The 22,928-nt window shown below is 55.5% G+C and overlaps 1 protein-coding gene across 1 annotated transcript; it reads right to left on the minus strand.

The window, feature by feature from the left end:
- LOC136993791 (scavenger receptor cysteine-rich type 1 protein M130-like) lies at positions 1–8,939 on the minus strand. The gene is made up of 5 exons (XM_067308738.1): positions 8,546–8,939; positions 8,151–8,465; positions 7,400–7,714; positions 3,412–3,564; positions 1–47 (listed from the first exon to the last, which is right to left on the minus strand). The coding sequence occupies exons 1-5, from the start codon at positions 8,937–8,939 to the stop codon at positions 1–3; spliced, it is 1,224 nt and encodes a 407-aa protein (XP_067164839.1).
- Between the last annotated feature and the right edge of the window lie 13,989 nt (positions 8,940–22,928).

Here is a 22,928-nt window from a genome sequence, read left to right on the forward strand (position 1 = left end):
TCAGCTGGGAGGTGTTGTGAGGTCATCAAGAACATCAAAAAACTCTCCTGAGCCAAAAGGAGAGCTCAGGGAGAGGGAAGGCAGGTAAAGGGGGACAACACTGGGATGAGGATGTCACTTCTTTTGCAGTGTGGTGAGATCTTTAGAACTGAAGTTATGCCTGTGATACAAGGATGACATTCAAATTTATCCGATATAGTCCTATATCAATGGGAGTGGATTGTGCATGTTCTGGAGTGGTTACATGGGACCACAGGTCAGCTGGACTATCAGAATTCATTGAAACAACCCGCCTGAGGGACTTCACCTGACCCAGGTGAAGATGCTATTGCAAGGACACTTATGACAGAGAATACCATCAACAGCTGGGCAGCAACCAAGCAATCTTGTTCAAGAGGTTTGGATTCCCCAAATGAGCATTATCTAAGCAAAAGATCCAAAGGAATTAGATTTCTTTTTTTTTAAACAAACACTTTGTCTATGAATGCCTGTGAAGCAAACAAATCATTTTGACCCATCCTGCAAGGTCCCCAGCACCAGTGCTCTGGCCAGGAGAGGAGCCGAGATGTCCCCTGGGACATGCTGCTGCCCACGGAGGGTCAGTGCAGGTCCTGGGGCTGGAGGAGCTCCCAGCATGACAGGGAAATGCTGCCATGGGAGAGGGTGCTGGTGACAGCCGCTGGCTCCCTCCTCTCCCGGAGGGCAGCGTCCTGCTGTTTGCAGCACTACCAAGCTGTGGCTGTTCCCAGCAGGGAGCCCAGCTTTGCCCTGCCCCGGCTGGGGGGATGGAGGGGGCTCACACAGCCCCACTGCCGGGCTGTGGCTTGGCTGCTGGGGCAGAGGAGAGCTGCCCCTCCTGGGACCCAGAGCTGAAACCCTCCTGCGAAGCAGAGCCAGCGCTGGGCAGCACTGGGGCTGGGGACGTTATCCTCTGCCTCCCCGAGAGAGACACCAGACCCTGGGCAGAGACGTCTGATTTTGTCTCCCGGTCAGATGGTGCCTGTTGCAGGGGAGAGGCGAGCTGTGCTGGGGAGCTGGGCAGGGAGAGCTGACAGCATTTGCGTGGCCCCATGCTTTCCTGTGCCTGCCAAGGCTGAACTCAGTAAATGAGTGGAGGATGGATGCAGAAGTGGTGGGTGGGGGGATGATAAAAGGAAGGAAAGAGAAAAAAATGCAAGGGAAAAAGTAGGGAACATAATTTCAGTGTAGGAAAGGAAAGTTAAAGCAGGAAAAAAATGCTACTATCAGAAACTGCCAGTTTAGTCACAGAATCCCAATGTTTTTTACATATAGATACAGATCATATAGATTCAGACACAGATGCATTTGGCGACTCCTCCCCATTCCAGGAGATCTCTTCCAGGAGCTCAGGTGTCAGCTCAGTGCAGGAAAGGAAATGAGCCAGGGTGAAGGCGGAGTGTGTTTTTGTGCGTTTGGCCTTAGCCCCACTGCCTGTCAGTGTGTGGCATGGGAAATCCATCAGGAAGAGACAGCAGGGTGTGGAGACCCCCCCCTGGCTGGAGGAGGGAGGGCAGTTTGGGTGCCAGATGCTGCACAGCTGCTGAACCCTCCTCCCCACTCAGCTCCTGTGTGAGGGGTATCTCACCTGTGGGTGCTGGGGCGCAGTTGGTTAAAACCCGGCCTAGGACCAGGGATCCTCCCTCAGCTCCCATCAGCAACTGCTTTAGGAGTGGACATGAAATCTTCTCTCCATGGAAATATGCCCTTGTGAGCATCCTCAGGGATGGGCCTGTCCCAAGGCCGGGGCTGGAACTGTGACTTTGGGCTGGAGCCCACATATTGTGGTGGTCCCTTCTCCAGCCCACTGCCCTCTCCCTCTTCTGCCTCCCACCCTGCTGAAGGAAATGTCCTCTCCTGTCACTGACTGCTCCCGTCCCCTGCATCTGCACACAGATATTCCCTGCACAGACCCAAACTGGTGCCCCAGGTGAGGCGGCTCCTTCTTCTGCCCTTGCAGCCCATCAGCGGGAGGGCAGAGGGGTGGGGGTGGATGGCAGCGGGGGGGCATCCCAGGGCTTCCCTGAGCCCTGGTGCCTCACAGCCCCTGCCAGGAAGGAGCCAGCTCTGGGCTGTGCCAGGAGTGCTCGGGGGTCCGTGAGGGCCATGGGAGCCAGGAGCAGCCCCTGGAAATGGGAGACCCTGTGGAGCCACAGGAGGGGAAATCCCAGCCCCGGGCGCCTCAACAAGCTGCTCTGCACCATGTGCAGGGTCTGTGGGAAGCAGAGCTGCCTCTCAACTGCTGTGAGGAGGTGATCCCCAGGCAATGAGCCCCTCTGGGGCTGGCTGGGGTGTTCAGGGCTCTGCTGTCACCTCTAGGCTCTCTGCTGTGGGGCCACAGCCCAGGACCAACCCTGTCACTGCCTCCCGGTGGTGGCATCCTTGCCTGGGACCAGGGTGGTCCAGGCAGAGCCCCTGGGAAAAGAGTAAGCAGGGGCACTCCTGGGGTGAGGAGACTGGACCTCCCTGCCCAGAGAGGCATTACGGGACCCTGCAGAGAGACCCAGTTTGGCTGGAAGCTCTCGTGTGCTTTGCAGGATGGAAATGTCTCTGCCAGCAGGAATATCCTCCAGCTGAACTGTTCACTATTCCCACACTCCAGGGTCCATGGGCATTTGCAGGCGCACAGCCTGCCTCAGAGCCCGCTGGTCCCGAGACGTGTCCCTTCCCCACTGCTGGTTCTTGGTGCTTCGCCCTCCCTGATCAGCCTCGGGGAGACACCCCAACACCTGGGGAGGGAAGCACCAGCTCTGGATCAAACTCCCAAATGCTTTTAATAAGAACAAATACCAATGCATGGCATAGAAGTAGATGAATAAAAATAGACAAAATGCCCAGCTCTTTCTGCTACCAGTGGGAGAAGGGAGACTGGTCTCTGGCACTCATGGCTCTCCCAGCTGCTCAGACCTCTCTTCCATCCCAGGTGCACCCAACCACATGGCAGGGGTGGGCTCTCCTGGCCCTGGGCTCAGGGACCTTTGGGCACCAGGGTCCAGTCTCACAGCCTTGGTGTCCTCATGGGGATGTGTCAGAGTTGCCTCTTCAGCATCATCGTACCCCGTGTCTGTGGGGAGCAGGGATGGGGCATCTCTCTTGGCTCCTGGGGCCCCATCACTTCTCCAGGAGTGCAGGCTCCCCTCTGGAAGCAGCAAGGCCGGTGCATTGCAGTTGGCCCCATGCACGTGCCCCTCCTGGGCTGTAAATCCCCTTCCTCTTGCTCCTCTTTCTGTCCCGAGATGTCCAGCCCCTTATCCCACCCCAGTTTCCCCACCAGGAAAACTCCTGGTGCAGGTTCCCTCCCCATCCTGGGAGGTCGGGCTCTCAGTATACAATGACTCTCCAGGCACTGGGGACGGCACCCCAGGAGCCGGCAGCACTGCACTTCCCCCTCACCTCTCTGCGCCTCCACAGGCCTGTTTCCCTCCTCTGCTTCCCTGGGCACTTCCCAGTCTCGCTGCCCAGGAACAACATCCTCCCCGGGGTCAGGGATTTCCCTGGCATCATCATAGCCATCTGCTGGGTCACCTCTGGGCAGGACAGGGACATCTGAAAGGAGAGGGGAGCTGGTGGCAATGAGAAGAGCCCTCCTGCAGAGTGGAGGAAGGAAGGACGGGCAGGAATGAAGGGCTGAGACACTGGTGTTGGCAGGGCCACAGGAGACTAAGCATCCGTCCCACCTCCCCCAGGGTTGTGGGAGTGTGCATATAGCAGTGGGGATCCCTCTCGCCCAGCCACAGGGTCGGCAGTGCTGGGCTCTGCACTGGAGCTGGCTGTGGAGACGCTGGTGCCTTGAGGCATGGCTCCTTGAGGTAAGCTCAGGGCCTGCTGGAGGCAGGGACAGGTTGAGCCTGGGAAGTCCCCCTGCGACCCCGCAGGGCACAGGGCTGCAGGCACCCAGCTCAGACGGGCATGTGTGACCCTCACATGCTCTGCATGGCTCTGGAGTCGCTCCCGAGGGTGATTCCTCCCCACCCTGATGGTGACACTCAGTGACAACGCTGTTGGTCACACAGCTACAGGGAGGAGAGACCAACCCTTCCTCTGCCTCACCCTCCATTACCTGGTGCTGACCCAGGACCGTCCTCCTCCTCGCTGTCCCCAGGCTCGGGCTGCAGCTTGGTCAGGGACCCCTCCAAAGAGGAGCCTGGCGAGAGGAGCAGCGGGTGTTATTGGGGTGAGCCCTGCTGACCCTGCTCATAGCCAGCACTGCTGGGGACGGGGACCCACACAGCAGGGACTGTGCGGGGAGGAGGGCTCGGGGCTCGTCCTGCTCCCATGGGACAAACCCCATCTCAAAGGGCCTTTCGGAGCTGCCCTGGGACAGCCCCTTCCCTCACCCACCAGGTACAACCCTGGACAGGCATCCCGGCAGGCAGGGAGGAGCTGTGCCCCAGGCTGGGATGGGCAGAGCTGGTGGGGAGGAAGCTCCTCACTGGGCTGCTCTCCCCACAGACCCCGTGGCCCAGCGCTATGGGGACCACTGGCCTGGGGGCTGCCAAGGCCCTGTCCTGGGTCAGGGCTGGGGGAAAGACGTGCTCCCTCCAAAGTGGATCCACACCGACCTGAGCGACCGAACCTCGCCTGCTTCTCCCATGTCAAGCTGTAGTCGATCTCCTGGTACACGGCCTCAGAGAAGGGCTCCAGAGACCTCCTGGAGCCTGGCGACAGAGGCAGGGTCGGCACAGGGACATGGAGACAAAAGACCAGACTCCGATGTGGTCACCCAGCCCTTCCTCCCAGGCCAGACCAGCACTGACCCCACAGCCCAGCCCCACTGCTCTGGCCAGGCACCACTGCCACGTCCCCAGTGACAGCAACATCCCTGTGGAGATGGTCTGGGACAACGTCACCCTCACCCTGTCCCTTCAGAGACAGCGCCATGCCCCTTTTGGTCCTGAGTCTGGTCCCTGATCTGACCCTGGAGCAGCTCCCGTGGCTCCTCTCCCCGGGGGCTCCCTGCTCTCTGCCAGATGGGTCCATAACACGGCCCTGCCCTGCCATGGGTGGGCAGGGCTGGACAGAGAGAGCAGCCTGGGGACCGGACACCCGCACTGAGAGACCCCCTGCCCTGGGCTCCTCCTGGCATCGCTCCTGCCCCACAGCCTCCCCTCCAGCGCTGCCCAGAGCACAGCCAGCAGCATCCTCAGATGTCTCCTGCTGCTCCCATCTCCCCCAGCCCCTTGCTGCCATTTCTCTCCTCACCCACCACCATCTCCTCCTGCATCTGAACTCTCTTCTCCCCTGGTTGCTGGTGTCCCACAGCCTAACAGTGGAGGGGCAGGGAATAGGGCAGGAGGCAGCACCCCCACCCCAGCTCCATCTGTGCCCCTCACAGAAACCCCACAGCACTCGCGGGGCTGCCAAGAGGCATCGCCCACCCTGGGACCGATGGGGAAGGACCCACCTCTGCGCTGAGCCCTGGCACTTCGCACTTGCCCCACCAGGAGGGCCAGCAGCAGGCAGAGCAGGGCCCCCAGGATGATGCAGATGACGACAGGCACTGAGATTCTCCCGCTGTCCCTCGCACGGCCCTGGGTGAGATCTGCATGGGCAGGGACATGGACAAGGCAGCCCCCGGCCTGGGGGAGGTGGGGGTCCAGGGACACCCCAGTCCTGACCCCCCCCCCCCACACATGGCAGCAGGGGGTGGGGGCACAGGGTTGGGTCACAGGGCAGTTCCCACCCTGCTGGCTGAATCACAACCCTCCCCAAACACACCCGCTCCCACCCCAGGGCTTCCTCTCCAGGGCTTCACACCCCAGCACAGAGCCCCTTCCCTTGGGCTGCAGGTCACAACCTGGCCCCAGAGAGATCAACCCCAGGGAGGAGGGGAGGTTACCTGCTCGAGGAGGTGACGTTGTTGTCCTCGGTGCAGCTGCAGAGCAGAGAGAGAGATAGAGGGGTGTGCGAGTGTGTGTGTATGTGGACATCCCCTTAAAGTCTCATCTGAGCTGTCCTTCTCTGGGTCCCCGTGACAGGCCCAGGGTCCTCTGCTCTGGGCCATGGGGAGGACAGCACTGGCAGACCAGGGGATGCACTTACAGGGGTTGCAGGAGTCCCACGGGCAGAGGCCTGAGGACACCCAGCCCCACAACAGCTGCTCCCCACCTGACACCAAACACCTGACCTCTCCAGGGGCATCCTTGCTCTGAGGAGCTCTGGGGCCTTGTGAGGACACAGCTGGGGAAACATGTCCTGGAACAAGGGGATGAAGCACTGCTACTCACCGGAGCAATTCACAGCAGCATCTTCCTTGTGCTGGCAGGCACCGCTGTCCCCAGGCTGGGTGCAGCAGTCCCAGAGAGATCGCTCCGTCCCTCTGCACTCCACCCGCTCCAGCCAGATGGGACCTGTCCCCTTCCCAAATGCAGCCTCCCCCAGGGCAGACACAGCAGGGCCACAGCCCAGCTGCCTGCAGGCGACCTCGGCATCCTTCATGTCCCAGGAGTCACCGCACACCGTCCCCCAGGAGCCGCGGTGCCAAACCTCCACTCTGCCTGAGCACCCGTCCTCTCCTCCCACAGCACGAATCTTCTCCATCTCTGGAAAACACAGAACCCCCCATGTCACTGGGGCAGCTGGGAGAGCCTGGCCAAGTGAGAAGGGCACATGGAGGAGCAGCTACCTGTGCAGCTTGTAGAGTTGGGGCATTCGGCCACCGGGGCTGGAGTGGCTTCTGGTCGTCTCCCTGCAGAAGGAAATGCTGTGGTGAAGGGGCTGCTTCATGGGAGTCGTGTGGACAGGAGCAGGACTGACCTGTGCTTGAACCTCCCAGTGCCTCCTTGCTCATGGACACAGCTGGATCCCTGGTAATTCAGGGTAGAACAGCACAGCACTGAAGGCTTACCCCTGCCTGCTCACCCCCAAAGGCTCCCTGGTTAGCAGAGGAGCAGAAGGATGTTCCCAGAGGGCAGGCTTCTCTGAGCTCTGCTGCCAGCAGTGCCCTGCACGCTGCCTGTTTCCTACATAACCCTCAGCCACCAGGACTGGTTTCACTCTCCCCCTTCCCGTTCCCTCAGCAAAACACAGCCATGAGCAGGATGTTCTGCATGGACTTCCCAAGCTAAAAGGTGGTTGACTGGGCCCTCTCTATGGGCAACAGAGAGCAACAGGCACCTCCAAGAGGTGTCCAAGGGGAGCTGGAGGAGACCCTGCCTGGAGGTGCCTCTGCCCCTCCTTTGGCTACGCAGGGAACTCAGGACAGCTATTGCTGATGGACATGTGTCACTTTGAGAGATGAACTCTTCTTTGTGTCACTGACAGCACAGTGGTTTGAAATGGAACATAAAAGCCACTCCAAGCTCTTTCTCTGCATTGCACCTTGCTGAACAGGGAGCAGGACCTGCTGTGAGCCTTTGTGCCCAGGTGGTTCCAGTCTTACCACTGCAGGTGATGCGAGTCTCTTCTCGTTGGTCATAACATGACTGCTGATTCCAGGAAGCAGAGGGGCACTGCCAAAAGGAGCTGTTCATCTTCCCACACTCAACATGATCCAGCCATGTGGGGCCAGATATCCTGCCATACGGCAGGTCTGTTTCAAGGGACCCTTCACCTCCACAGCCCAGCTCTTTGCACACCAGGGACATGGTGTCACGAGTCATCGAGTTGGAGCAAACACTCCCCCATGTTCCATTGTAGAAAACCTGCAGGCGCCCAGAGCAGCCGTCGCTCTTCTCCAGCCTCAGGGCCGTGAACTCTGGAAGGAAAAGCACAAAGTGGGGGGGAACAAGCTGGTCCTGGGGTGAGGAGAGAGAAACCTGAAGCATCCCTGAAAACCACCCAGGTTATTCTACGGCATCCATGGGCAGGAAGGCTTACTGCAAGGAGCAGGAACTCTTCTGGACACCCCAGGGCTCAGACAGGCAGAGGGCACTGCCAGCAAGTCACTGTTTCACCAAGGGAGCAGAAAGAAGTCCCCAGCGTGCAGCACTACCCTCCCCTCTAAGCCCTGGGGACGTCTGTGCTCTCCCTACAACCCTGACTAGGTCCAGTGAGGACTGTGCACAGATGTCCCCAGGATGGGGGCAGGAAGGGGGCTCAGGGCAGCCAGGGGCAGGCTCGGCCATGCCCTGCTCTCCCTGCATCCCTACCTCCCCAAGCATCAGGCTCCCACCACTGCTCCCCACACAGACCTGAGCAGACGACTCCTGCGTCCTCTTTGTGCCTGCAGTCGTGCTGCCCCCAGGCCTTGGCAGGGCAGTCCCAGAGAGCAGCTTCACCCCCGGAGCAGTTCACCTCGTCCAGCCAGATCTTCCCAGAGCCTTTCCCGTAATGAGCAGAGCCGGGCGCCTCCATGGCCACCCCACAGCCCAGCTGGCGGCAAACAACGGTGGCGTCGGACAGGTCCCAGGAGTCGTCGCAGACGGTCCCCCAGGTGCCCTCGTAGTAGATCTCCACTCTCCCGGCACAGCGCCCTGCCCCGTTCACCAGCCGGACCCGCCGGCTCCCTGCAGCCGGGAGAAACCCCAGCTGTCAGGGGCTCCCGGCCCTGGGGAGCACAGTGTGTTGGGGACTGTCAGTGACTCACCTGAGCAAACCACTCCCACATCCTCCGCAATTCCTTCCAGCACTGCCTCAGGCAGGGAGATGTTGCAGAGGGTCAGGCGAGTCTCCTTCCCTGCACACTGGACCCTTCTCAGCCCCACGGGGCCCGTCCCTCGCTCAGGCTTCGGCGGGTTGTAGGCTCGCTCTGCCTCTCCGCACTGGAGCTGCCGGCACACCACGCTGGCATCGTTCACATCCCACTGGTCATCCAGGACTCTGACCCACGTCCCGTGCAGCAGCATCTCCACTCGCCTGTCACAGCGGCTCCCTCCGCCCACCAGCCACAGGGATTCAGAGGGTTCTGTTCGGAGACAGGCAAAATACCCTGGACCCTCTGTGACACCGGGGAGTCCTGCACCCTGACATGTGTCTCCCATTTCTGATGCCCTGGGACACCCAGGGACTCACCCATCTGTAGCCAGCTCACAGTGAGGAACTTGAGGATGGAAGTTTTCCAAGCTTTTTTTTTTTCTTTTTTCCTCCAGTCACTAAACCTTGCTGACTACAAATGTCATTTCTCAGGAAGGGACAGGGATGGGCAAGCATGGGAGGTGAGGGCAAATCCCAGAGCCACCAGATATGTCCTTAATGATGAATGTGGAGCAGCTTCAGCAGGAGGAAGCAGTGGCCTGTGCAATGGCCTGGGTGACAGACAGGATGAGCACAAGCCTTGCTCCATCTCCACGCTGGGACTCACCCCTGCTGAGACACCCAGGGGAAAACCCACACGTCTCTACCCCTCTGCATCCCTAGGGATCAGGGACGTGGAGCTTGTGTCCTTGGCAGGAAGCAGAGGGATGAGGGCCTTTCTTACAAAACAGGACGAGTTTGGGGTTCATAGTGACAAGAAGCAAGGGCAAATCCCAGCCCCGCTCTGCAGCTCAGCCTCAGGGATTGCTCCTGATGGACGTGCCCACAGCAGCCCCTGCAGGCGGTGGGATCAGGGTCTGCAAGGCTCTCTGTGGTCTGGGACGGGGCTGTGTGCTGCAGGAAGGAGTGGAGGGTCCTTCACAGCTGCACTGAGTGGAGCTGTGTCCCACAGCCCTGTCCTGTGCCTGTGCTGCAGCAGGGGAGCGGAGGAGCCCAGGCCAGGCGGTGGTCTCCAGGGCCTGAATCAGCTGCCCTGGGGAGGCAGAGACCTGAGCAGGCAAAGCCCTTTGAACCCCTCCGTGGGAAGCCAGGGTTTCTCCAGGGAGAAATTCAGCTTGTCATTGCCATGGGCTCCCCAGCTTTGGGTTGCCATGTCACACACAAGGGGCAAGTTTAGTTAATCCTGCATTTTCCCTGCACTCACCTGAGCAAAAAACACCAGCATCGTTGTCATGTGAGCATGAGGAGGCCCCCAGGGCAGTCACAGGGCACTGTCCCAAATGGGATTCGGTCCCCTCACGGTGGAAGGTGTCTCTCCAGACAGGGCCGGTTCCTCTCCCAAAATGCCCTCCTCCGGGAACAGACTCAGCAAATCCACAGTTGAGGTGATGACAGAGAACGTGTGCGTCAGAGATGTCCCAGTGAGAATCACAGAGGGTTCCCCAGGTCCCCTGCACCTGGATCTCCACCCGCCCCGAACACCTGCTGCCATTCACCAGCCTGAACCCTGGATATATTGCAAGGGAGAGAGAGGGTGATTAGAGAGGATCACTTTGTGCTTGTGCTCATCCATCAGTGGAGAGGGAAATGTCACAGAGATTCAATCCCATCTCCTTCACTTCCGTCTACGCAGGACTACAGATGACTCCACCCCTCCTGCACTCGCACCATGCTCAGCGCAGTCACTTCCCTGCTCCCCTACCCCGCAGCGCCCAGCTCACAGGAGGCATTTCACACGTCCTCCCTGAATGCTCACGTGTGCAGGTGACACCAGCGTCGTTCGCGTGGGTCCAGGTCTGGTTGCTGAGGGACATCCTGGGGCAGGAGGAGAGGAGGGATTCATTCCCCACACACTGCAGCTCTTCGTCCCAGATGGCACCGACCCCCTCTCCAAAGTGAGCTGCCCCGGGGATGGACAGGACTGTGCCACACTGCAGCTCCCTGCAGATAACATCAGCAACTTCGAGACCAAAGTGCGAGTCACAGACTGTTCTCCACTGGTCTCCATCTCTGATCTCCACACGTCCTGAGCAGGGGCTGGCCCCTCCAACCAGCTGGACAAATCCTGGAGAAAACACCAATGACAGGCAGTTCCCAGAGGCTTCCAGCAGTTACATAACTGCATCCCACATGATTTCCAAGGCAGCCACATCCAAAATGACCCATGAACACCCCAGCAGCAGCCGTCCATGGGTGTTGATGACACAAACCCTTCAGGGCCCCTTGCACCTCCTTTCACACCCACACAGTGCCCCAGGGCTTGTGTCTATCCTGGACCCACAGCCACAGGCACTGCTCAGGGAATTGCTGCTGCCCCAGGAGCCCAGCGCTGCCCGGCACAGGCCCCCAGCACCACAGTGCCTGGACCAGGAAAACAGGCCCAGGTGCTGCGGAGCTCAGAGCCAGGCTGGGGAATCGCCTCAGAGCAGCCCAAAATGCTCCCTGTTCCTGGGGGTGTCCTGGGGTGTTGGGGTCTCTGTGAGGGGAGACACGTCCCAGGCACAGAAATGGTGCAGCTGTAACCGGCTCGATGTTTGGGCCAGCTGTCTCCTCTGACACGTGCCTGGGGAGAGGTGTCCCCAGGCAGGGCCACAGCGCACTGCTGGGGCTGTGCACGTCATGGCCAGCGACCAGGCAGAGGAACAGGAGATCCACGTGCAGCCCTGGGCTGACACCGGCGCACGCTGCAAAAGCAGGTGCAGATGAGGGTCAGCAAGTGCTGGCAAAGCCCTGTGGCACGGGGCAGTGTGGGGAGCCGAGGGCCGGCAGGAGCGGCTGGACAGCGGGTCAGTGCTGCCTGGACAGGCCGCGTTCCCCGTGGGGCTGTGACAGCCCCAAGGACCCTGCAGGGCCTGTGCATGTGGTGATGTGGGAGGGAGCAGCCAGGGGCCTCGCAGCCACCAGGCCCTGAGCTCGCGTGGGGCTGGTCCTCATGGGGCGGCCCTGGGCACGGGGTGCAAGGTGCTGCCCGTCACCTTGCTCCTCTGCCCCAGGCCCTGCTCTTCTCCTCTCTGAAAAGCCCCTTCGGTTCAGCCTGAGGGTGGGCTGAGCCCCCGCGACCCTGATGGGGTCTGCGCACCCGCGGTGGGCTCACCCGGGGCTTTCCCCAGGGACAGCAGCAGCAACAGTCCCAGCTCGGCAGCGAGAGCAGCCACATCAGGGCCTGCTCCGGCACCCACGCATTTCTCCTTCAGGGCACAGCCCGGTTAGTCCCCGATCCCAGGACCAGCCCCAAAGGTGAGGAACTGGCTGACTCCTTACCTGAACAAACCACTCCAGCATCCCAAGCATGAATGCAGTTACGTTTATTCCTATCAGTATGTTCGCACTCAGACAGGGCAGTCTCGGTGCCTTGACACTCAAGATCGCTCAGCCAAATCGGGCCAGATCCTGGACTAAAACGTCCATACTGAGGGGCTTCGAGAGCAGATCCACAGTCCAGCTGCTTACAGACTACAGCAGCATCTTTCATGTCCCAGTCAGCACCACACACCGTCCCCCACTGGCCCTGGTGTTTCACCTCCACTCTCCCAGCACAGCGCCTGCCTCCAGCCTCACCTCCGCAGCACCTTCAAACACAGACACGGGGATGGTTAGGAGAGTGCCGAGGCCCCGCGCTGTGGCTTTGCAGGGTCCCCTGCCCAGGGCCGAGACCCAGGCACCGGGGCTGTGAGCCTTCTCCCCTCTGGGCTGTCCCAAGGGCAGTGTTGGGGTCCCTCCTCTCCCTGTGGGCTGCGCTGGGCTGGGCTGGGAGACACCCAGTTCCAGCCCTTCTGGGCCATTCCCACCCCAGGGACCTCGGCACCTCCTCGCACCCCGCACCCTGCCCATGCCCACCCAGCCACCACACCAGGCTCTGCACAGGGCACCCGCTCCTCCCCAGCAAGGCACCTCATGAGCAGCCCCAAACCCCCAGGCCTCCCCACACTGCTGCTCCCTCCACGACCCCAGCCCCCTGACCACCACCCACCTCGGGCACCACCCAAGCCCACCCACCTCCCACAGGGCTTTCCATGTTCCCACGGAGAACCAAGATGACCCCACAATCCTTCCAGTGCTCATTCCTTCCTTGCCCATGGGGATGAGCCCAACCCCTGCTCTTAGCCAGGGCCCCTGGGAAGGACACCTCTCTGCTGGGCTGTGGATGCAGATGCCCTGGTCCCCTTCTCTCTGCGGGGCACAAACTGCCCCTCCTCGGGCCAGGCACACCCTGACCCCAGGGCAGCGAACAGCACAGAAACCCTCCTGGGCACCCTGAGGGTTGGCTGTGTCCTGGGGATCACTGAGCTCTGCAGTCACCAGGTGACCCACAGCCAGCTGCAGGGGCACAGCACTGGGGGAACAGGGGGTCCCCAAAGGGTGCCCAAGGATGAGGTGTCTATAAGCACACCCAGGCACCAACTGCCATAAGCACAGGAGCCCTGGAAGCACAAACATCCTTCTCCCACCCAGAGAGGCACGGGGTCGATGGACTTGAGCATCCTTCTGACCCTTGTCTCACTGCTTTCTGGGATGAAACCCCTTTTCCAGAGGGATCCCCATGATCCCACTGGTGCCCATTGGCCCCATGGCCATGTGATAAGGAAGCAGGCACTTACCCAAGCAGAGCTGCACCCAGAGGAGCAGCCACAGCACCCGACGGACCAGGAGTCCCTCTGCCTCCATCCGCAGCCTTCTGCCCTGACAGCACTGCCCTGACACACCCCACTCCCTGACACAGCTCCTGGGGACTCACACAGGACAACAAAGGCGGGAGGCCAATATATATCTGCAGGTGCTGGCTCAGCTGCAGGAGGAGCCAATCGAAGCAGCAGGCACCTTTTTAGACATTATCAGGGCTTATCTCCCTTCTGACACAGCCCAGCCCTCCAATGAACTTCTCCAGCGCTCTTCATGACCATATATGAGGCACGGCTCCACTGCGGATGTCACAGTCGCTGCTCTGGGGCATCATCACGGGGCCCATCCCAGTGGGACAGGGCAGATCATGGTGGGGAAATGGGTCTGTTGCCCCTTGTACCCCACTGTGGGGATGGGGAGCTTTGGGCATGTCGTACGCTGTGTTTGCCCGAGTGCCCAAGGTGTGAGTGTCCAGCTGTCCCCGCACCATGGGAACCATGGAGCTGGATTGCCCCTGGGACAGGCTGTGTCAGGAAGGGAAGGAAACAGAAACAGCCCCTCACCCTGCTACAGCCCTGCTGTGCTGGGAGCAGCAGCGGTGAAAGGCCTCTTTGCCATGGCCAGAGCCCCATCCCGTGAGTGCGGGCTTGTCGATCCATTCCTGGACAGCCCCGCGGTGGGTGCCCTGGTCAGGAGCAGGGAGCTGGGCCGTTTCAGTCCTCTGACAGCACACAGGGCAGCCCAGGCGTTCAGACCCCCCCGACTCTCAGCATGTTCACCCCACAGCCCGTTATTCCCTCGCAGGGGCTGATCAGGAGATCAAAGCCTCGCCTGCAGGTGCACAAACCACAGCCCACGTGACCTCGGCAGCCTGCGCCGCGCTCTCCCTGCAGCATCGCCCGAGCCAGGAAGACAGTGGTTTCTCTCTGGGCTTGCTTCCCCAAGCACTGTCACTGCATGTAGCCGCTGTGCCAGCTCCAGCCCCAAACCTGCTCCCAGGGATGGCGCTGCAGGGGCTGCTCCTGCTGCCTTTGCAGACACGGCTGCTGGGCACAGCTCCTAGAGGGGGATTTTTCCTCGCAGGTGACCAAACCACTCCTGGGGCCCTGCACTCAAGGCTGGGCAGGGGGACGGGTGTCTCCTGTGCAGCAGGGTCTCAGTGCTCACAGCTCACAGCACTACCACAGCCCAGGGCCATCGGCACTTGGCACCTCGCCATCTCTCTGTAACTCCCGTCCATCGCACACCACCATTTATACAAAACACCACACACATTTCACTGCAGTTTCTCATTAGTGACGCTGCATCTCACACCACCCCACCATGCTGCTATTGCACCCCTTCATACATTCCAGTGCCATTAGACTTTCACGTATGGTCACGTATTTTACTTTTCCACTTACTCAGTGGTTTTCTATTCAGAAATGCTGGGGCATTGTATTAGGCTCTTTGAATATTACTGTGCCTTTCTTTTCTCACATTACTGCATTATGTTCCCCTTCCATGGGATGCTGTCCTCATCCTCTCAGGAGCACTTTGCATTTAACTTATTCACCTTCCCTTCCCTTCCCAACAGGCACACGGCTTGGATACTGATTGTGAGGTCACTGCTGCCGGAGTGCCTGATAGGCCAGCAGCAGGCACATGGGTGGGACATGTGCTTTTGAGGTCATTCCTGCTGCAGTAACTGATAGGCCAGCAGCAGGCACAGGGCTTGGATGTTGATTGTGAGGTCACTTCTCCCAGAGCCCCTGATAGGCCAGCAGCAGGCACATAGCTTTGATGCTGATTGTGAAGTCACTGCAGCTTGAATGCCTGATAGGCCAGCAGCAGGCACTTGGCTTGCATGGTGATGGTGAGGTCACTACTGACTGAGTCCCTCATAGGCAAGGAGCAAGCACATGGCTTGGTTGTTGACTGTGACATCACTTCTTCCCGAGTACCTGATAGGCCAGTAGAAGGCACATGGCTTGGATCTGGATTCTGAGGTCACTGCTGCCTTAGCATGGTGCATCAGGGACGCAGAGGGGACACGACTAGACATGGCAGCAGGCAGAGCCCCCCAAGGGCCTGAAAACACAGCAAGGCCAACTCTCCATCCCTGGAAGTTCCTTTTACTCCCCCAAAAGGCTTTGAAAATGGACTTTCTGGGAACATCCATTTTCAGCCCTGCTCATGTTCACTTCCCACCTCAAGGAGTCTGATGAATGGTCCCAAGGGGCTTCACCTGGCCGAATCTTTCCCCTCTCTTGTGCCCAATCTGCTGCCAAAGAGAGGCCTCTGTGGACATTTTTCTCATGCCTTTCTTTGGGGCTCACATTACCTCTGTCTCCTCCAAGAGCCTTTGCACCCAGTCTCCAATCAGCACATACTTGGACAGAGAATCGGAGACCTCTAACATGTGACAGCCCCGAAGGTGTTATTAAAGCAGGTGTACACACGAAGAACAGAGACCCAGTACAGACCTTGCAGGAAAATCTCACAAGCTCCCTGCTGTTGGACAGGGGTAATTTCTACAGCACATAGACCCTGGAAATCAGAGATTACCAATGCTGCAGGTCTGTATGCTGCTGGGAAAGGAGTGACCTCAAAGTAGAGTCCCAGCCATGTGCTTGCTGCTGGCCTAGCAGGGACTCAGAAAGACAGGACCTCACAGTCACCTGCAGAACAGTGTTTCTGTCACAGGCCTATAAGCCTCTGAGACAGAAGTGATCTCAAAAGCTCATACCCCAGCCATGAACCAAATGCTGCCCTATGAACTGCTCAGGTAGAAATGACCTCACAATCACCTTTCCAGACACATCTCTGCTGCTATCCAATCAGTTTAGCACTCACAAGTGACCTCACAAGCAACAGACAAGCCTTCTTCCTCCAGATGGCCTATCAGCTACTCAGGCAGAAGTGACCTCATCATCAATAGCTGAGCCATGTGCCTCCTACTGGCCTATCAACTACTTACAAAGAATTAACCTGACACCAGTGATTTTCCGGCATTCCTCTCGCAGGCAGTAGTGACCTCACTGCCCACACTCTGGCCACGTGGCTATTGCCACCTGCAGCTCCCCCTGCCTTCCCCCAAGGCTCAGCCAGCTCCTCAACGGCCTCCCTGATTCACCTCGTGGCTTCACAATGCTCATAGTGAGCAAAACACCCATTACATATCAGTTACTATCCCAAAAAAGCATGAGCTTCTGCCTAGGTATTACCTACATCTAGCCTATGACACTTAGGAATTGGAGAACAGCCTGTAAGGAATTCCTGGCGACATTTTCTAACGGGAGGATTGCATGGGAGCAGCGACCATGAAACTGAAGACAGCAGGGCCTCATGTCCCAGGCAGAAGGAGAAGCCTTCCCACAACTCAGAAGTCTGGTTCCTTCCCCAATGCTGAACAAACCCAGCAAATCCTCTACACATCCAGGACAACAAGCATTCTCCTATTTCATGGTTTCACCTTCTGGAGCTCCCTGAGGAAGGCAGCCCTGTCGCCAGCACCGCTGCCCCCACCCCGGGGGGAGGGCACCCGCCGCCATGTGAACACGCCTGCAGCCCCCACCAAACCCACTCGCACCCGCTCTCTCTCCCGCTCCCTTCTCTCCATTCCTCCCTCTTCTCTTCCCCACCGGCTCCCCAGGGACCCACCGCGGTTCAGGGCATGGCCTCCCTCTCCCCGGGGTCGCTGCAGAGCAGTGCAGTGCCCTGCTCTGGGCACAGGCCTGGCTGCGGAGGAAGCTGCCTTGCCGGCTGCTGGTGCGGGGAGCTGCCTCGCTCCTGACGCCGCTGCCTGAGGGGGCTGTTTGCACCCTGCCCTGAGTGACCAGCCCTGCGGGGCCACGGGGTGCCGCTGCTGCTGCGCAGCTCTGCCCTGCTCTCGGTGCTGCCCTGCTCTCCCGCTCCTCCGCTCTCCTCTCCCCTCTCCTCTCCCCCTTCCCTTTCGCTTCGCTCTTTCACACCTTTTCCTCCCTCTCCCCCTCGCTCCCTCTTTCTCTCCTCTCTCTCCTCTCCCCCAGGTCAGGCCCCACCCCTTCCTCCCCTCCCTGAGGATCCTGAATGCTGGACTCTGATTGGCTGACAGAGCTGTTAGTTCAAGGGAGCCCCGCCCTCCTCCTCTTGCCAGCCAACAGGAGGGCTGCACTGGGGGCGTTGCCATGGCAATGCCATGGCCACCTGACCCGGCGGCGACCCCCCCCCCCCCCCCCGCCCCAGGCAGGACTGTGCCATCTTAGTGGTGGCTGTGGTATGAGAGGCTCCTTCAGTGCTGATGAGCTGCTGTTCCGGGCTGACGCACGTTGAAACATGGTTCGTGCGAGGGACGAGTCAGGACATGGAGGAAGAGGGGGCCGCAGCCCACCTGAAGGAGTCCTGGCGTTTCTGCAGCTCTGCCTGCGGCCTCCTTCCCGACGTGGCCTTTGCGCAGCCCAGGCTGGCGTTGTCTCCTCGAGGATTTGCAGCATGTCCCAGCCGTGGGGTGGCCTGTGTGACCAGTGCAACCGTGGAAGAAACGCCGCAGTTTGCACCACAGTTAAGAATAAAGAGTCGCTGTATCTGGGGAAGGTGTTAGCTGTGAATGACTTACTGCTACCATGCAGAGCAGTCAAAGTACTTGAAGTTAAAATCTACCATAATTTCTTTCTAATATCTGACTCTGATCTTTAGAATTTCTCTTTTTCTCCTACAGAAGTGGATTTCTCACTGTATTCAGCAGCAGGAAAAAATGAACCTAAGGGCAGAGTGTGATTGCAAATTCTCTAGCACTTGTTCTTAAAACTCTGTCAAAAGGGAACATTTGAACTATTATTTATTTATTTATTTTAGGTTTCAGGAACCTGGCTAAGTGTCAGTTTGACTCTGTCATTATGTGCATTCTATATTAAGATGCTCTACTGCTTATATTTATTTTTTCAAACCTTTTGTCACACTTGCTTTTCTTTGCTCTTACAAGTGCAGCTCTGTATCGGTCCTGCAGAAGCAGTACTGCAAACCAGCAGATGATGTGAAGATGATGGAAGATCTTGGGTTATTCAGCGATGCAGAAAAATCTAAATATTCATTTATTGTACTGTTTTTGTGCAAGTAATATATTTCACACAGAAAAATAATATTTCTAATGTAGCTGAAGTAACTTCTTCCACAGAGTACCACAGTCTGAGAAAGCTTTTATTTTTCCTCTCTAATTATAACTTACATATTGATAGGTATGACCATACTAGAGGCATCCTCTGAGCAGGGAGGACATATCTTCTTCCTCAGAAAATGTGAAATAGCAGTCAGAAGTTGTATGCATCTTATGCTGCATTCTCTGAATTGTCTTTTTGTGATTTTTTGAATGGACACTCTGTTTACAAACAGCTGTTTCAGGACTTGCTTTTTCACTCTAGAACTTACCTAAAATAATGGCTGTGGTTGAAATATGCAAGAAGACTGTGTGATGCCTTCCATCGCATAGGCACAACTAAGCTGTTAATCTGTTGTGCTTTTAGTCCTCAGTTACTAAATCTTGTTGTTCCTCATGCACAAAGGAATGATGTTTGCTTGGGCAGGGTGGTTAGCCTACAGCCTAAAAAGGTGCTGTACAGCTTCCTGTGCTTGTCCCTGTGACTGAGGTTTGGATTCCCGTTTGCCTGTTTTTCCTTGACATTTCATCACCTCCTAGAGAATCTCCTGGGTCTTGTAGTTTAGTCACCTGTTAGAGGGAAATGTGTCCTAGAATCGTTTTCATAAATGGACTTAAGCTCCCTTGTGAACTGCTCCCTTCACTGAGAGCCACTTCCAGAATTTCCTTTTCATGAATCTGAAGCCTCCTCAAATCTGGGCTGCATTTAGTGATGGCAACTCTATGTGTATTTGTTCCTGTGCCAGCATTACCCGTGAGCGTAACTGGTTCTCTGTCCCTAGAGCAACTTCTACCAACCATGTTTCCTCTGTCTTTGTTTTGCTCCATTAAATTAAGTTCTCTCTGCTGGGTGCTTCCTGTGGGTACTACTGCCCTGTTCTTTGAGAACTCTGGGATAAAAAGCAAAGACAGATTCATGTACTTCAGGAATCCCTGTGGATGTTGTGCTTTTTGCTTTGCTAATCTCTTTTTTTTTTTTAACATGTCCTGGGCCATGAATCAACATGTTAACAGAGAGGCAAAGTAGGCCACAAACTAAATTTAAAAGTACTGTTTTTTTTTCTTGTATTAAAATATGCATCCATTTTCTCATCTCTTTTTGGACCGACAGATACAGGCCTAAAATAGAATAGGCCTCTTGTGAAAACAAGTAGACCTTTATGGTTGGATTCCAGTGATCCTTCCTTGTTTTCTGCATTGTAGAACTGCATGCTAATCTTTTGTGGACATGCAGAGCCTTGATAAAGCTACTGTGTAGGCACCAAGTGTGCGCATGTCAGATTTTCTGCGTGTTTGTGGCTGATCCTTCTTGTTTCTTGTAATAAGGAAAACCTTGAGGTGTACTCCCAAGGAGGGAAGAACCAGAAAGAAACTTAAAGAAAGAACTGTTGATGAGATTGCTGACACTCAAGATGGCAGTGCAGGTTAGTTCTGGCTTTCAATTTTCTTCACTGTGTTCTGGCCAAAAGTCTCCTCTGAAACAACTGAAAGGAGCTGAACCACTGGCCATTTTTTATCTATTCACATTTCTGTATACTTTAGTGCTTACAAGCCATAGTCAGGGACTCCAGGGCCCTGCTAATAAGCTCCAGACAAAGAGTCAGCAAAAAACCCCAGTCCTTTTCCCAAATGCTTATAACCAAGCACAAGAGAAAAGGCAAGAGATGGCTGTCGACAGGTGGGAATACAAGGAAATGCACAGTGCTACTCTGAATGATGAGCACTGCTCTCACTGCAGCAGTAGCCTGACAGTTTTCATGGGTTTTGAGCAGCCCAGCAAGAATTTTCAGGAGGTAAGGTTGACTGCCAGGTGCATATGAAAGCCTTCTCCCAAGTGTGAAGGTGGCAGGTGAGAAGAGAACATGCTTCTGCATTTTTGTATTGAGAGGTTAGTCAGTGAGAGGTGCTGTTGGGGCCAGCTCAGAATTAAGAGCTGTTTTCTGGGCAGCCGGTGGGAAATAATGTAGGAATGAGGTAATTCGTGAAAGGCCTTAGCAACTCTGCTGTGAGAGAAGAAACTTGAAGGGTGTCAGGAGAATGTGCTTTGTGATGAAGAGAATAAGTTCAGAAGATGATCTTTAGAGCAACTTTCTGAATGGATGTGAGTGGGGCAAGGCTGTATTTCAGGACAGAAGAGGACGTTGCAGTAGTTGAGCTGATCATGCCTTGAGGAAGAGATGTAATTATTGCAGTACCTCGTGAAGGCAGTACCTCGCCCATGTTCCACAGCCTGTGCAAGACCTGAACGAGGGGAATAAAAACCTATAAAAAGGTTCAAGTCAAAACTTGTATGCATCATAATTATCATCCTGTATGCATCGTAATTAATTGAAGCTCTCTCAGGAGCTCCCTTCTTGACCTGTCCTGCTGTTCTGGTAACAGCTGTGAACACAAAGTTCAGGGGAAATCAGGGGGAACAGATTCACAAATATGGTTACTTTGCAAGGCTTTACAGTTACTTTGCAAGGCTCTGGCCTATCATATGCCAAAGTCAAGCTGCATATAAGTACCATGTACTTTTTTTTTTTTTTAAACTTCCCAACAAAGACAGAATTTTGCTCTCCCAAGTAAGAACATGTAATGCAGTTTGAAATCAGATGCATGAGGAATACATATAATGGGCTGGAAACTTCACAGATCTCACAGTACCTTCTGGGGTAGACTTCACTTGATTTTTGATGCGACTTAGTGTGACCTAATGTTGTTTTTGTTATTGCCTTTGAAATGCTTGCAGATGGAAACATGCAGTCTACAGCAGTGATTCCCCATCCTCCGCTGATGATGATGAGCAACATTTTGCCCAGGAATCTACTGAAGAGGAGGAACAGCTGCCTGACTGTGAAGTGTTCGCCTCCCTGCTCCTGTACAGAGTCTAAAGGGTGGCAATATTTAATCCATTGGCATAATATGTAAGTTGCTGGCACTGGTGGCTCTTAAGTGAGCTCTCTACCATTGGACTTCTACAATTGATTCTTTAAGAGCAATTGGATTTCTTTGGAGAGGTTAGGCGTAAACTCTAACTATTTTAATGTAAAATTCTACTGCCCCTCTGCTTTACAGTAGGCTATTCAGAAAGAAACCCCCCATAACAGAAAATGTATAAATAGAGGCAAGGATGGGGTTTCTTTGCCTTCCTTTAACCTAGGACATGGGTTCTGTTGAATTTATCTTTAGGTAAACTGAGGCATCAATACATTTGTGTGCTTGAAAATCTTCTGCCAATGTTGAGCTTTTATAGTAGCAGTAAAAAGTCATTTTTTAAGAATTGTTAAAATGCAGCATATCTGTAGATTCAAAGTAGAGGGAATTCCTTGCCATAGTTAAAGGCTTAGTGTCTGTGTGATAAAAGGAAAGTATACTCAAAAGGTGTCCTGGTTGAAAAAGGTAGTTTGGGGTTTTGTCGCCTTTGAGTGTTTCATGTACATATGACCTTGATTACTATATAAGCAGGAGAGGTTTATCTGTTAGAAGTCAGTTGTAATCTTTTGCTTGAAAGACCAGGTGTTTTCCTTTATGGGCACAATATCTGTAGATTTAACAGTTAGCTGTATGTATTCTCTACCAGCAAAACTCAGTTTACAGCATGATGAAATATAACTTTAAAATCTTGTCTTTCAATAAGATTAAAAGTTCTGCAAAGAAGGAAACAAAAACCTTCAAATGTTTTGCTGCTTTCTTCATTGACATTCTCTTCTAAACAACAGCAGGTTAGCTTTTCTACTTGATATTTAAGTATTATCTGGAAACGCAGGTACCTTTTTCCTCCTCTCAGCTTTAGACTTTCTCCTCAGTTATTGCAGACCAATTCTGGGAGACAAAATCCAACAAGTTAAACCTTTTTAAGAAGGAATGAAAGGCTTTTCTATCAAGTCCTGCCTGTCTATCTGGAGATAGATCAGATCCATGGATGAGGATCGACTAGAGGACTGAGTTTAGTGAACTGCTAAAGATATGAAGTGGAAATGGGAGGAGGCAGATGGACTGTGGGGAAGCAGCAATAGTTTGGGGAGAAGCTGCAAGGCTTTAGATAGCAGGACAGCATTAGTCATGATACTTGATGATATCATTTGAAGGAACTGCAAGAATGGCTTCAGGTAGAGGCTCAAAGGTGTCATTGTTTGAGGTAGTGCTTCTTGGGCTGAATGGCTTTGAACTCTTTGAGGAGGCCTACGTTAACTATTATATCCTAAATCCATTTTTTCTCATCCTCTTTGGAAAAATGAGGTGGAACCTTTGCCCCCTGGCTACTGGACATCAGAGAGCTGATCCTGAGGAAATGGAGGACTGTTTCCAGGGCCAGCACTGACCCCTGACCTGGGGGCTTAGCCCTGAACTACTAGAGCCTTCTGTCAGAAAAGGGACCTGCTTTGATGCCAGAAACTGTTGACATGCTGGAATTTCCATATTCAATTTTAGAAGGAATTTACCAACAGTATCCAAGTTATGCACTTTCAAAGCATTTGATGGTAAACGCATCCAGTCAAGATTTTTGTAAGCAAATTGTAAGATCTTCAGGTAGGTGCCCTTGTGATAACAGTATCCA

The sequence above is a fragment of the Apteryx mantelli genome, chromosome 20 (assembly GCF_036417845.1).
Source record: "Apteryx mantelli isolate bAptMan1 chromosome 20, bAptMan1.hap1, whole genome shotgun sequence".
NCBI classification, from domain to species: Eukaryota; Metazoa; Chordata; class Aves; order Apterygiformes; family Apterygidae; genus Apteryx; species Apteryx mantelli.

Excerpts from the sequence above, each read along its gene's own strand:
- LOC136993791 (XM_067308738.1), bottom strand. The coding sequence starts at position 8,939 with ATGGGAGACACATGTCAGGGTGCAGGACTCCCCGGTGTCACAGAGGGT. Across the intron at positions 8,466-8,545 it reads TGTGGGAGTGGTTTGCTCAG|GGAGCCGGCGGGTCCGGCTG; the intron begins GTGAGTCACTGA and ends TCCCGGCTGCAG. Across the intron at positions 48-3,411 it reads GCCTGTGGAGGCGCAGAGAG|GAGAGTTTTTTGATGTTCTT; the intron begins GTGAGGGGGAAG and ends CTTTTGGCTCAG.